At 35.2% G+C, this 14,686-nt stretch overlaps 1 protein-coding gene across 2 annotated transcripts; it reads right to left on the bottom strand.

Moving 5' to 3' along the window:
* Window positions 1-568: 568 nt before the first annotated feature.
* IBSP (integrin binding sialoprotein) lies at window positions 569-14,590 on the bottom strand. 2 transcript variants are annotated; one of them, XM_036096738.2, is made up of 7 exons: window positions 14,450-14,590; window positions 11,559-11,626; window positions 11,415-11,465; window positions 11,242-11,319; window positions 7,072-7,134; window positions 2,168-2,338; window positions 569-1,592 (listed from the first exon to the last, which is right to left on the bottom strand). In XM_036096738.2, exons 2-7 carry the CDS (start codon window positions 11,610-11,612, stop codon window positions 1,053-1,055), a joined length of 957 nt encoding a protein of 318 aa, XP_035952631.1. In that variant the 5' UTR covers window positions 11,613-11,626; window positions 14,450-14,590; the 3' UTR covers window positions 569-1,052. The 2 variants fall into 2 exon arrangements, with proteins under 2 accessions (XP_035952631.1, XP_077925064.1); XM_078068938.1 differs by having other exon boundaries at window positions 11,559-11,623; window positions 14,450-14,541.
* Window positions 14,591-14,686: the final 96 nt, after the last annotated feature.

Below are 14,686 nucleotides of genomic sequence, written 5' to 3'. Positions count from 1 at the left end.
CTGATGTCATGATGTCTGCAACCACTCTTTAATGCTGTGCATGTGTGTGGATATGTGAATGTGTGTGTATGTATAAGAATTTTCTACTCCATCCTACACCCTACCCCGCCTAAAACCAAATCAAAAAGGAGTAGGGTTGCCAGATACAAAATAGGATATTCCATTAAATTTGAATTTTAGACAAATAATGAGTGATTTATTTAGTAGTATGTCCTAAATAATTCACAGAGGCCAAATAGTGCATGGAGCATACTTATACTAAGAAGTTTTTCATTGTTCATCTGAAATTTAAATTTAACTAGGCATCCTATATTTTTGTGAAATCTGGCAACTCTAATAAAAGCCATTTATTCTCCTGATGTGTGTGGTTGACTATGCCACAAGCATGTCAAAATCTTAGTTATGTTGATTTATCCATGACAAAATACTTAGAGTTCTTCTGGGTTTTAAACCATAGTGGAAATAAGCTTTTATCCTTTAGCTTTGTTGTCCCCCACTGGATTCATCTTTTTCAATTCTGAATCTCTCTCTCTCTTTTTAAAAATTAGAACATATTTGAAAGATTGCATTTTTATTTGTGATAAAACCCATAGATAGAATATACATAAAGGTCACATAAAAATACATGAAGATGATAATTAAACATAATATACAGTGTTGGATAGGTAGTGTGATTAAAGAACTACACATACTTTGTATATAGTGTCATTAATGTTAATTCTTAGAAGCACTTCTTGCATGAAGAGTTTTAGCAGTATAAACATGTTAAAAATACTATTTATAAAACTACAACCTCAAAACATGTAATTGAACTCAATCTCATGGATTGGTTTAAATGGCCCTGATTTACAATAACCTTTCAATAACATACCAGGGAAAAGCAACAAGAAGCCCATTACTTGCAGAAGCAATTACAGAAAATTATTTTGGAACGGTAGCACCATTCCACATTATAATATGCACATTTGTTATATTTCACCTTCCTGAGTTGAACTTTGAAAATGGTGGCACATGAAATGCCAGAATAGAGGAATTCATCCCAGGCTGGACCTTCACTGATGGTGGTAGTAGTAATCTTGACCATCATAGCCGTCGTAGCTGCGCCCTTTATAGTAGCTGTACTCATCCTCATAGGCTCGGTAATTATCCCCACGAGGTTCCCCATTTTCATTTTCATAGACTTCATATCCATTGTCGTATTCATTAGTGCCTGTTTGTTCGTACTCTCCCTCATATCCGGTGGGGGTAGCTTCCCCAGATGGTCGGGTGGTAGTCCCGTAGAGCTCTGGTGGTGGAGTCGTAGGTTCAAACCCACCATCTGGAGAGGTTGTTGTCTTTGAGCCACCGTTGTCCTGCTTTCCAGCCACTGTGGTTCCTTCTGCGTGGGCTTCAGTGACACTTTCTTCTTCACCTTCTTCTTCTCCATTGTCTCCATCACTGCTGCCATTGCCATTTTCTGCCTCTGTGCTGTTGCTGCTGGTGCCATTTATGCCTTGCCCGTTTTCATCCACTTCTGCTTCATTTTCTTCATCTTCCTCTTCTTCTTCATCACTTTCCTCCTCTTTTGTAGCCTTGTGTCCTCTATCCCCAGCCTGTAAGGAAAAGTTTGAAAGAATCCAGATCTAGGTATAAAAATGTAAAAACCTAAGACCATTCCTTCATTCAACACAGGCTGTACCTAAGGCCTTGTTCTAGATGTATTTTTGAATTGAAGCCAGCTTAACTTACAAAAGAATTGGTGGGTGTTTTAAAAATTCAGAATTAGTACCTTTGGTGGGTGTTTTAAGAATTCAGGACTAGTACCTTTGTCATTGGGTTTTGATGGAGAAAAATGTACTTGATAAATAAGCCTTCTCTGTGGGAGATGCTTCCTATAGCTTTGCTATTCATTTTGTCTGTCTTAGAGTCCTCTTCCCTGAAATACAGTGGCATCTTTCAGGACCTTCTATCCATTGCTAAGATGCTTGTCCTTAGTCTTCTGCTATAATGTAGGAAGTCAGTGTAATAGCATGGCCTGGGAAAAGATCCTTCCTTATTTGTAAACAGGGAAATTGAATCTGCTCTTGGTTTTTCAATTACCTTATAAAACACTCTGTTTGGTGTCAAGATAACCTTAGATTTCAGTGAAGAAATGAAATCGGATTTAACATTTTTGAGGAATGATTACCTTCTTGGGAAGTTGCATTGCAGCTAGACCTATGTACCCTGTTCCAGGTGTGGTCTCCTCTCCATAGCCAGGTGTGGTAGAAAGGGTGGTGTTCTCAGCCTCAGATTCTTCATCTTCGTTTTCATCAGAATTTGCATTCTCCTCATTGTTTTCTTCTTCATTTGAATTCTCCTGGTGAAAATATCCAGAGCAAGGAAAGTTATTTTAGCTGGAAGAGAACTCAAAATCTGTTGGAGTCATGAGCCACAATTGAGAAAAACAGTGTATTCCTCAGCCAGCTCATCACCTAATGCTAACAGTTTTGCTTCCTCTTATGCCATTTGCACTTCTCACTTCTTAAAACTCAACTCAAGGTTACCTCATTCTATTTATCTCACCATATTCTGTTTTTAGACATTTCCATATTCTATTTAATCAATAAAACATGCTTTTGTAATAATTTCAGCATATCTGACTATGTGGTATTTTATCCTAGATGCCTTAGTCTCCTAAAGTCTTATGTACTATTACAACATGGTAGTAAATGGATTCTTACATTTGCTGACAAATCAGCTGAGAGCTTATACCTGTTTTTTTTTAATTTCTCATAGTAGCCTTGTAAGGTAGGATTATTATGCTCTTTAGAAAGGGAAGGTGAGCTCAGAAAAGCTAAATAACTTGCTTAAGGTCTTTTTTTTTTTTTTTTTTAAGATTTTATTTATTTATTTGACAGAGAGAGACACAGTGAGAGAGGGAACACAAGCAGGGAGGAGTGGGAAAGGAAGAAGCAGGCTTCCCGCCGAGCGGGGAGCCCGATGTGGGGCTCAATCCCAGGACCCTGGGACCATGACCTGGGCCAAAAGCAGACGCTTAGTGACTGAGCCACCCAGGCGCCCCTTAAGGTCTTATATGTGATGAAGCTGTATTTTCTAATTTAAAAAGCTGAGCCATTTGTAATGCACTATGATGTTTTTGATGAGGAAGAGGATTTATATGAATGTTCACGCTATGCCTAGGATATTTTTTCCTAAAGGAATTTTTATAGAAATGCCTCTCTTCAAACAAATTGATTGCATGTCTTATTTACTGGCAAAAAGAAGTGAATATTTTTCATATGCTTTCAAGTGTATTTAGACAAAAAACATATTTAACTCAAAAGTCATCTGCCAGCATATAAGCTAGTTCTGTATTGTATGCAGTATTCAGAAAACTTTAGGCATTTGACACACAATCAGTTTTACTGTGCAATGAAGAAACTAAACACTCCAAGAAATTTTTAGTGGTATATAAAGTTATTGCATGAAGATGTTTTAAAAAAATTAATACTCCTCAAATGAATGGTTATTATAATTTTATTAATATTACTGTAATCTTATTTAACCTTTTGTTCTTGGCCTTTACTCTATGTTGTTAGGCAGTTGTTTGTTAATGGAGTTAGTCTGATGTGATTCATAGCTAATATTAAAAGTCAAGACTTCAAAACATGCATGGATAAAGAAGATGTAATACATATACATATATATACATATACATATATAATGGAATATTATTCAGCCACGAAAAAGAATGAAATCTTGCCATTTGTAATGATGTGGATGGAGCTGGAGAGTATTATGCTAAGTGAAATAAGTCAGAGAAAGACAAATACCATATGATTTCATTCATATGTGGAATTTAAGAAATAAAACAAACAAGCAAAGATAAAAAAAAGAAAGAGGCAAACTGAGAAACAAACTCTTAACTATAGAGAACGAACTGATGGTTACAAGAGGGGAGGTGGGTGGGAGGATGGGTTATGTAGGTGATAGGGATTAAGGAGGGCACTTGTGATGAGCACTGGGTGTTGTATGGAAGTGTTGAATCACTATATTGTACAACTGAAACAAATATTACCTTGTATATTAATTAATTGGAATTTAAATAAAAACTTAATCCACAGATTCCAAAACAAAATGTTAGAAGAAAAAAATAAGTTATGTAAAGAATAAAAATAAAAAAATAAAACAAACACAACCCAGATTTAGCCTGCCTTATTACTAAAACAAAGTGACTAAAGAAGAATATGTTTATTTCATCAAATTTGTAAATTCCACTGTTTCAATAAACTCTTGGGACTATTAGAATCCACCCCAAAACAGTCTCTAAGCTAATTGTGACAAATAACCCACAAACACCATGCTGTTTATGTTTTCTCATTTATGCTTTATTCCAACAGACTGAACCTTTCAGGGGAGAAGGAGGAAAGATTCCTAGAATAGAACATACAATTTGGGTCCTGTACTGTCATATTACACATGAAAAACCTGAGATCCAATAAGATAAATAACTTGCATCGGGTCAAATAGACGGTAGTTCATTAGTGGCAGTCATGATTAAAAATCCAAACTCTCAACTCATGAACTTCTGTATTTTCTCCTACAAAGCCCTTTCTTTATTAGATACTTTATTTAAGGATATCCTGTTGCAGTGAACTAAAAAGAAAAACAGATCAGTCTGTTGATGGGTATTAAGCATCAGATATCTTTTTGAATAGAAAAATTAGCAATAATTTTTTAAAAAGTATTATTAACCCATTAGAATGGCTAAAATGACTGAAAGAAACAAGTGTTGGTGAGAATGTGGAGCAACTGATACACTGATAGAGGGAGATCACAGTATATCTGCTTTGGTTGCCTCTACTCAGATTGAACATATGCATACCTTTTGCTTAGAAGTTTTACTTCTAAGTAAAATGGCCTCCAGAAGTAAATGCATATGTTCACCAGAAGGAATACTAGAATGTTCACAATAGCACTCTTTGTTATAGCCCAAACTTGGAAACTACCCAAATGCCGATCAACAGAAGAGTAATACATTGTGGTACATTCAGATCATGAGATACTGACAATGAGAATGAATGATAAATAGTTGTAGAACGATATGGATCAACCGTTGAAGTTGAGAGTGGAAGAGACCACACATAAAAGAATATATGATGTGTGATTCCATTTATACAATACACAAAAATAGGCAAAACCAGTATCTGTTAGGATTTAAAAAAGCAGTTGCTCTTGGTGGTTTTGGTTAATGAATGAAATGGAGCACAATGTATGTGCTGCTTTTTGATACGGTGCTGGTTACACTTGTGTGTTCAGTTTCTGAAATTTCAGTGACATCTATACATATGATAATTGTGTTGTGTATATTATATTTAAATAAAAGTTTTTTTTTAAGTGAGGCTGAATAGTTTAGGAGTGGAAAAAAATGATCACCCAATAGAAAACATTCCTAAGCACCCTCTCATTTGAATACAATTCCTGGGGACTCTATGTATTTAACCTGAATTGCCAATGAAATTTTAGGGAAGAAATGGGGAAAAAGGGAGTTCTAGAATCTCTTCAGGAGAGAAGCCTCCAGGTTTATTTATCCACTTTGCTATGATCACTTTTAATGAATGATGTTTGGAGTATTTATTCTCTGAAGTTTTCAAAACCAAACCACCAGGTATTTGTTGGATACCATATATTGTATAAGAAACTGTGCTAGGCAATGTGAGGAGGTATAAGGACGGTACAGCACTGTTTCTCCCCAAACCAGAGATGAACCCTATGGGCTCTAGTCCTCTGGGTCATGAGAAGTTTGCAGATAAGTTTTGGGAGGATGATTAATGTTCAGAGATTGTTGGCAACATTTTGAGTGTGTATGATTTCATCATAGTTTTAAAGCAGTCCTAATCTTCCTCCATTCCCAACCACCATCATAACAAATGAAGAACCATTGCCAAAATGTATGTAATCTAATTGGGAAATCTACTGGCAAGGCAATTTTGCGATCACTGTACAGCAAACAGTTGTAGTTAAATGGATTACCTCAGCTTAGTTGTTCTGTTAGATTACTAAGTGGAACTCCGGGTAAAATTCTGTGGGATTTAGTAGGTGGCATTTTTCCTGGTACTGGCTTGATATTCTTATAAGGTCTTCCTTAAGCTATTAGGGTAAATTATAGTACTGGAAATGATACTTTTATGGTTAAAAAAAATCAAACAAATTATTTGTCACTTTTAAAGTTCCCATACCATTTTATTTTCAAGATAGCAGATGTTTATACACGATCCATTTTTGACTGTTGCTGCCCATTCATAAATAGCACTTAAGAATACCTGAATTTAGAAGGTCCCCAAAGCAGTGGATAGCTATAATTGACTATCCAGGAAAAGGTACCTAATTAGTATATTGAGCAAGAGTGTCAGTTATAAACATGTTAGCACAATTTCCAAGATACACAGATGAATTTTAGCCGTGAACTACACTAATTTGTAGTACTATCGAGGACTATGCAGTACTATGTGTAGAATCTGTGGTACCATATAGTGCTGTATACATTTATACACCTTGAGTATTTGCATTTCTGTAAGAACATAAATTTTATTGTTAGACAAAAAGACATAGGAAATTCTCGTTTAAAACAACAACCCTACTTTGTGGGTCAAGAAAGACCAATGAATCAAAATAACATTGTAGAGGATATAGGATTAGCTTTTCATATACTACCCACGTAGTAAATTGAGTTTAAATTCAGTCCTTAAAACAAGTATTGCACTGAGTTTAGGGACTTGTCTTTTATCATCATGTTCTGTCCACCTAAGTGTAGATAATACTCTCTTTTCTTTTTATCAGAATTTACACTTCTTCCACTTATTATGGAGACATTTTTGGTTTTGTGTACCGCTTACAGGTCACTTTAACGTCAAACTGCAATAGTATTTTAAACAGGTCATTTTAGTTGGTTCTAATTTCAATAACATTCCTCTTGTCCAAAATAGAAGACTGTGGGTAGTTGGTAAACTGGCAATGGCTGTTTGCTAAGTCCAGGCTACAGTAGACTAGTTTCCTATTTGTTTTTATGCTGCCTGATTTATTATGAAAAATCCTGCAGAAGTTCCTTACCTCTTCTTCCTCCTCTTCTGAGCTGTCACCATTTCCATCTTCTTCAGATGAGTCACTACTGCTCTAAAAAAAAATGTATATATGTGTGAATTCATAAATATATGAATATCTGTGTACATATATATGTACACAGATGTTCAACACCAAAGGAAATTTCCTGCTGATTGAATTAAGATAAAATATGTACAAATATTTACCCTAATTAGTATTACCATCTTGATTGATTTATTTACTTAGAACAGTTTTCATATGAATCTGAGAAAAAGATATAAGGAGATTGGGAATATATAAAATGAGGTTAGAAAAAGGCATTTTGTAGTGATCAAGATATGAAATGAGATACTCCATTTTCAATACCAAAAACATAGGAAATATGTTGAAACATTTTGTATGTAAAAACTAGAGCGGTGAATCAGAATTGCTTAACTCTGCAAGAACAAGAGGATTATCTGGTTCAATTTATTTTACAGAGAAGGAATCAAGCCCAGAGCAGCTGTGACTTCTCCAGCCAGTTCAAGGCAAATGAACTAACACATAGATCATATTATTTTATTTTCTTTATAAAATATAAATGAAATGATTAGGCTTATTGTGAAATAAAAGTTACTAAATGATTCTTTTAAATAATGAGTTCCTGCTGAATTTAAATTAGAATTTAACTTGAAATTAGATTTACATATAATTTTTAATATCTTTCAGTCTAATTAAAGCTACTTCATAAAATAAGCCTCTCTGTATATATAAATGAGATTTTATATATATGAGGTAAAAATTATATAAGAGCAAAATTAATTCACTTACTCATTTAGGAGAGTTATAGAGTACCATCCCTCTAAAGAGTTCAATATTGAATGAGAATATATTAAACCGAGGAGTCTGTATATAAAAATATAAGTTAACAAGCTTTGCTACTTTTTAAAAGGAAATATAAGTCTAAACACCTGTTATCAGAGACTTTAAGACGGTGGAGATTTTTCATCTTTCTCCCAATGATAAATTGAATTTTCCTTCTCTTTCTGCAACCACCCCTAATAGCACCAGGTAGATAAATGGATATCTGACTTAAGATGCTGTTATTTTCTGCCCTACAAATCTTAGCTTAGATTCTGATGACCTAGTTAAGTACTGTGGGTCTTAGAAAATAGAGCTTCAGAAGAACCTCAGGGTTAGAGATCAGATATGAGGAAACACTCATATTCCAGTCCTACTCAGGGCTGTCCCTGTAGGGCTCATTCTTCAGTGGCCATGCCATCCACCCAAGAAAAGGGAATGCTTGTCCCCTTGAGCCAAGAATAACCTTGGGTGGAAAAGAGAATAATTATACCTGTTCTTCCACTGCCATGACCTTAATGGTTGTGCTTTCCTTAGCTCAGAGGGTGAATAAAGCATGGTATTACATGTAAACTATTTCTATTTGTTAGTTAATAGAGAGGACAGCATATTTTTGCAATGTATTTTGTCTCAGTGGGAATGTTTGAATCTTTTTACAAGCTTCCTCACCCTTAGCTTTCTTGCTGTCCCAACCACATTACTCTTCAGTGTCTGCAGTGAGAACAGTTTTAAAGCTTCATGAAATGCCCTAAAGCCTTGACATTTTTTTTCCTTTCTTTCATTTATGCCAATTTGTAACTAAGACATACTATTCTTCCAGAAGTCAAATACACACACACACACACACACACACACACACGTATATATGTTTTACCGTTAACTCCTTTCAACTTCTGTCACTCCCATTTATTCAGTCCCAAAATATGTGTTTCAGGCATTGTTTTGAGAATGAGGGTGGTAGCAAGAGATGAAGTTGGAAACATGGACAGTTTCCCTGTGTCAAGCACTGTGATAGCTGAGATCAGTACGATAAAGGAAATATAAAGATTCTGCCCTCAAAGAATTCACATACAATTCAAATAACATATGATTCCTAAAAGAAGCAATTTCCTTAATTAAAAATGCTTAGGGTATTAGGCTTATTTATGCTTCCATTTCTATAGCCAAGCAGAGAGATAAGCTATAGGTAGACTGTTGATAGCTTTATAATTGATATGACATATTTCATGGAAGTTGGTATTTTAGAAATGATTGTATGTAAAGGTGCCTGGGTGGCTCTCTCGGTTAAGTGGCTAATTCTTGATTTGTGCTTGGGTCATGATCTCAGGGTTATGGAATGGAGCCCCACGTCAGGCTCCATGTTCAGCAGGAATCTGCTTGAGGATTCTCTTTCTCCCTCTCCCCCGCCCTTCCCCCCACTTGTGCGCACTTTCTCTAAAATAAATAGATAAATCTTAAAAAAAAAAAGAAAAGAAAAAAAGAAATGATTATATGTAAACACAGATTTGTTTGAATAAAACATAAATTTCAAAGCCAATACAGTTTAATGAATTTTGGGGTGACAATCTGGGCACCAAATACTTGATAGATTTAAGAGAATAAATAATACAGAGCTGTGGAAAATATGTAAGTAGACATGTAAGGGAAAAAATTCTAGAAATCAAACTTTGTAAAGTAGGAGAATAGATCATCAATACTAGGTCAGACTGTTGGATTGGAGCATATATTTTATTGGATATTTTTAAAATACAACTGTCTTACTAACAAATTCTACATTAGTTGAAATGAATTTGCATATAATTTCTCTAAATATTGTATATTAAAAATCTACTTAAAGATTTTTGAACTTTGAATTTATGATAAGAAAAATATAACCTCTCCTAATATCTTTTCACTATGGATATTTTAATTGGATCACATTTATATGTCTATAAAAATTTATAGATGGAAATAATCTCTATGTGATATTTTTAAAAAATTGAGGAGCTAGCCAGAAATGTAAACTTAATATCATTTCCATTTAGCTTAGGAAAGAGAATGGGGGCGCCTGGGTGGCTCAGTCAGTTAAGCGTCTGCCTTTGGCTCAGGTCATGGTCCCAGGGTCCTGGGATCGAGCCCCTCATCGGGCTCCCTGCTCGGCGGGAAGCCTGCTTCTCCCTCTCCCACTCCCTGCTTGTGTTCCCTCTCTCGCTGTGTCTCTCTCTGTCAAATAAATAAAATAAAAATTTAAAAAAAAGAGTAAAAAAAAAAAGAGAATGAAGCAAACATTCAAATGAGCACTGTTTATTTGTGGGGTCTGAGGTGTACCAAAGAATGAAGACAATTCTGAAAACCCACAACTCTTGTATCATCTGTGCTCATATTTCTGTGGCCACACACATTCCCCATAATTATTATGGTGCTATAAATACTTTAAGATTATCATTTCCTATCATTGTATGAGTTAGAAATGGGTTGGCCCAACATATGGTAGGATGCTCTGCCAAGCCACTGTGCTGAGGCATCGTTTTCAGCATCTTGACTGCTTTTAGTGTCTCAGGAGTCCTGGGTCAAATGGTACATAAGTGGTGCCCTGAACCCAAACTGTATAGTAATAAAAATAGCACAATTCTGGTTTGTTGAATATTTTAAACCAACACCACACCCTCAAGTTTTCAAAGGCTTTCTTCACTGGTAACCTAGTAAAAACAGAAATTCTTATTTTTAGTGTTTGTTATTTTCCTTTTTGTTTACAAATTTCAAGGATGTTTTGTTTTTCTCACAAACACTCTCACAATTCACTTCATGAATTTCTCTCTTTCCTCTATCATGCTTGAGCCACGCTTCTGTTATAGTGACCAACACAGGTCAGAGGTTCAGAAAATCTTCAGCAATCACCACTGATTATCAGGAATGTTTTTAAAAAAATGGTCTCTGCTGTTTATGAAGTCAGTTTTTCCCTTACCAATTAAAGGACTGTAAATTATCGGATGTTAACAGCTATATGACAGTATTGACTCAACTATAAAATGACAGTTAGTGACCTTATCACTGACTTAATTGTCAACAACAGATAAAGTTGTCCATTTCGTCAATGCATAGCCAAAATACCCGAACTCTGTACCAAGGTGTTTGCTTTTATTATATCATTCTAGACTGGGCCCAAATGATGTGTATATCTCTGCTTTAAAAGAGGACTTAGGAATAAATTTTATTGTATTGTAGTAAAAACAAACTTTTTGTAGTAAGTCAGTCTTTCTGGTTGACTTTCAGTGAGAATTGAATTTAGATGTTTTGTAGTTAAATTTGATTCCCTTTAAATTATAATGGGTGGGAAAGAAAATTAATTTTTATACTTACCTGAACTGGAAATCGTTTTAGAGGAGGATAAAAGTAGGCATGCTTGTAAAGAGAATATCGTGGCCGGTACTTAAAGACCTGCATAAGCAAAATAAATGATATATTCATGTTTACTATGCAATAAATCTAGAGGAAGTATAGTCAGGCCAAGAAAGTATGCTAAGCATAATTACCCCATTTTCTTCAGAATCCTCTAATTTGGCTCTTCGATGAGTATTTTTCATCTGTTTATAAGAACATTTAATTATTACATACTCTCTCTTTTACATGAAAAGACAAACAAGGAAATAACTGTAAGTTTTTAATATTGAACTTACTGAGAAAGCACAGGCCATTCCCAAAATGCTGAGCAAAATTAAAGCAGTCTTCATTTTGGTGATTGCTTCTGGAATTAATGAAGTGGTAAAGTTAATAAATATTAAAACTAGGAGTGTAACTTTTTTTTTTTTTTTTTTAAGATTTTATCTATCTGACAGAGAGAGATACAGCGAGAGAGGGAACACAAGCAGGGGGAGTGGGAGAGGGAGAAACAGGCCCCCAGCCAAGCAGGGAGCCTGACACGGGGCTCTATCCTAGGACCTTGGGATCATGACCTAAGCTGAAGGCAGACGCCTAACGACTGAGCCACCCACATGCCCCAGAGTGTAACTTTTTTACTCATACTAGAAGATGAAGTATTTGTTTTCATTTCTATCTAGTTAGAGTTTTGACTAATTAAGACCAATTTTATGGCTTTTATTTTAAAATTGTTGCTTTTTTTTTTTTAAGTGGTAGAAAACTAACTTTACCTGTTTAAGTAATCTTGAGTTCCATATTTGGTTTTACCCTATCTGCTGTGATTTGTCAGTGGCACACCACTTCATTACTGTAAGGGGCTTGAATGCTTGGTGTATTTCACACTGGGGCAAGGAGGCTTCCTAATATCATTGACATAGGAATATCAGCTAAGGAATTGAATTGTTAGTGTAGTTATGTGACCTGTTTTTTTATAATTGAAAACTAAGCAAAAATTGAATACATTTAAATGATTGATTTTATAAGTGATTCTATAGATATATATTCTATATATTGGTTCTATATGGGTTTTGAACTAAAAGTTTATTTGTAAGATGGAAAATAGGAACCATTTTCCTATGAATACCTTAGAATACTTTGTATTTTTTTTTCTGTGTATGAAATGATCCATAATATGTGAAATACTGTTCTCATAGCATGTAGCACCAAACAGCCATGTCTAAGAATAACTCTATGAGAAGAGCTCATTAGAGTTTCACCTTGGGATATCAGGGACAAATTTCCTCAAATTAGGTTATTCTGCAGCTCCACTTAAGCTTTCCATCACTAGTGGGGAGACTCACAGGATGGATCAAGGGCTTTTCAGGGTCAGGGCAGTAGTCATCATGGAGACTTCAATTCTATGGAAGAATTGAAGATGGAACTCTCAGAATGGGAGTAGTTCCCAAACAGTCCTGGGGTTTGTGGCCATGCAAAGATTTCACTTCCATATAGATTCCTCATAAATAAAAAAAGAGGGATAATAGAATCCTATCCTACTTAATTTCATTCTATTTGATAAAATCCTAAAAAATCCTTTTTTTAGATATTTATTTGAGAGAGAGTGAGTGAGAGAGAGAGAGATCACGAATGGGGGAGAGGTAAAGGGAGAAGCAGACTCCCTGCTGAGCAGGGAGTATGATGCGGGACTCGATCCCAGGACCCTGGGATCATGACCTGAGCCGAAGGCAGACACTTAACCAACTGAGCCACCCAGGCACCCGATAAAATCCTATTTTAATAGAGGTTGAATAAACTTAGCTAAAAGCCTACTAATACCCACCTATTTGCACTGACATATATGTTTAACTGAGAGTGTTTAACTGAGAGTGACAGCTTTGGGAACATTTTAGAAGCAGTATGTAGTGATGATGGCAATTTCCCCATAAACACACTTGGAAAAGTAATATTTAAAATGTATGTATGAAACCCATGGCATATACTGTATTCTGAAGTTTGATTTTGCATTTTGTCATTAGCCACAATTTATTGCATCCTTATTGAGTATCTACCACTAAACATTACACAGAGTAAAATTTAAGGCCTGGAGAAGGTGTCTTGGGTCCTAAGTCACACTCTATTTGTGGCAGACTGGGTCTTTTGATTTTGATGCCTACTCACTTCCTCACAGTTCTGTCTACTTTAGTAAAGGTTCTTAATGGCCACACAATGATAAAGAGGCTTTGCCCCTGAAGGGGGCCCGTCTGTCTAAGAAGTTTTTATTGCTATTGGGGTGCTTAAAGTAATACTTTGAACTTTGTTACCCATGGTCAAGCTTGCCAGCAAACAGGAAGATTATTGCTCTGCAGCTTTATGAAAAGAGTTGGAATATTTATAATGTCTTAAAGAGCTAAAAACTTAAGTACATGGAACTGTAGAAAGGGTTTTGATTACATAAATTTCTCATAGCAAACCATAAAAACAACTAGATGAAAACGTAGCAGGAATAATATAAAAAGAACCAAGTGATTCATGTAGGCAGCAATTGGCTGCCTACATAAATCTCATTTTATTTACTTTCTGATTCATAAAAAACAAAGACTCTATATTGACTACTACTAACCCAGACGACAATTCAAACATTCTTAAAGGATAGTTTTGAAAATCTAATTACAAGTTTTCATTGGGAAAAGTCTGATAAACTAACAACATTATTTATTTCTTTAGTCCTATATATTTTCCCATACTGATTTTAGAGGTATAGGATATCAACACTTTGAAACCGAACATGTTAAAAAGACATTATATATAATTCAAGTATAGATTACGCATAATTTATGGTGAAATCTGCACTCATTGGGGCAGAGTTACAAGTGAAAAATAGTATTTCAGTCAGGTTATCTTGAATACATCAGAATGAGGAAACAAGCAGTTATTTGTGAGGTGGAGAGATAGAAAGTAGGACACAGAATTTTCTAGTTTATGTGCACAATATTAAGAACTTATTTACATGTGTAGGTAAATAAGCTTAACCTTTTGGAAAGAATCGTAACTCTGAGGTACTACTTTAATGATAAACAAGTGTTAAATTACATAGCCATTCTATACAATTCAATAACATCAACATTAAAATAAAAAATTCAAAGCAGGTCCAGAGTTGTAAAATGTGGAGTGTTCAATTTTAAGAAAATGAAGTCATCATAGTAAATCTTACCCTTTTGCAGTGCTGGAGTGAGGAGACAGTCTCACAGGAGTGAGTGACACAGATTGAATATTTCCTCTGCTCTCTCACTCACTCATTTGCTTGCTGTGACTGGCTATAAACTCTTCTTTGCCTTCTAACAGCCAATCGCTGTCATGGGCAAGGTGATGTCAGAATGTGGATTCTCACCAGAAAACCCCCAAACTTCAACACTTTTTCAAGACACAGTCTCAGTTGAATAAACATGAA

Source organism: Halichoerus grypus, chromosome 3 (genome assembly GCF_964656455.1).
Source record: "Halichoerus grypus chromosome 3, mHalGry1.hap1.1, whole genome shotgun sequence".
NCBI classification, from domain to species: domain Eukaryota; kingdom Metazoa; phylum Chordata; class Mammalia; order Carnivora; family Phocidae; genus Halichoerus; species Halichoerus grypus.
Note: the sequence above shows the minus strand (reverse complement) of the source record. Positions and strands in the feature narration are given on the sequence as shown.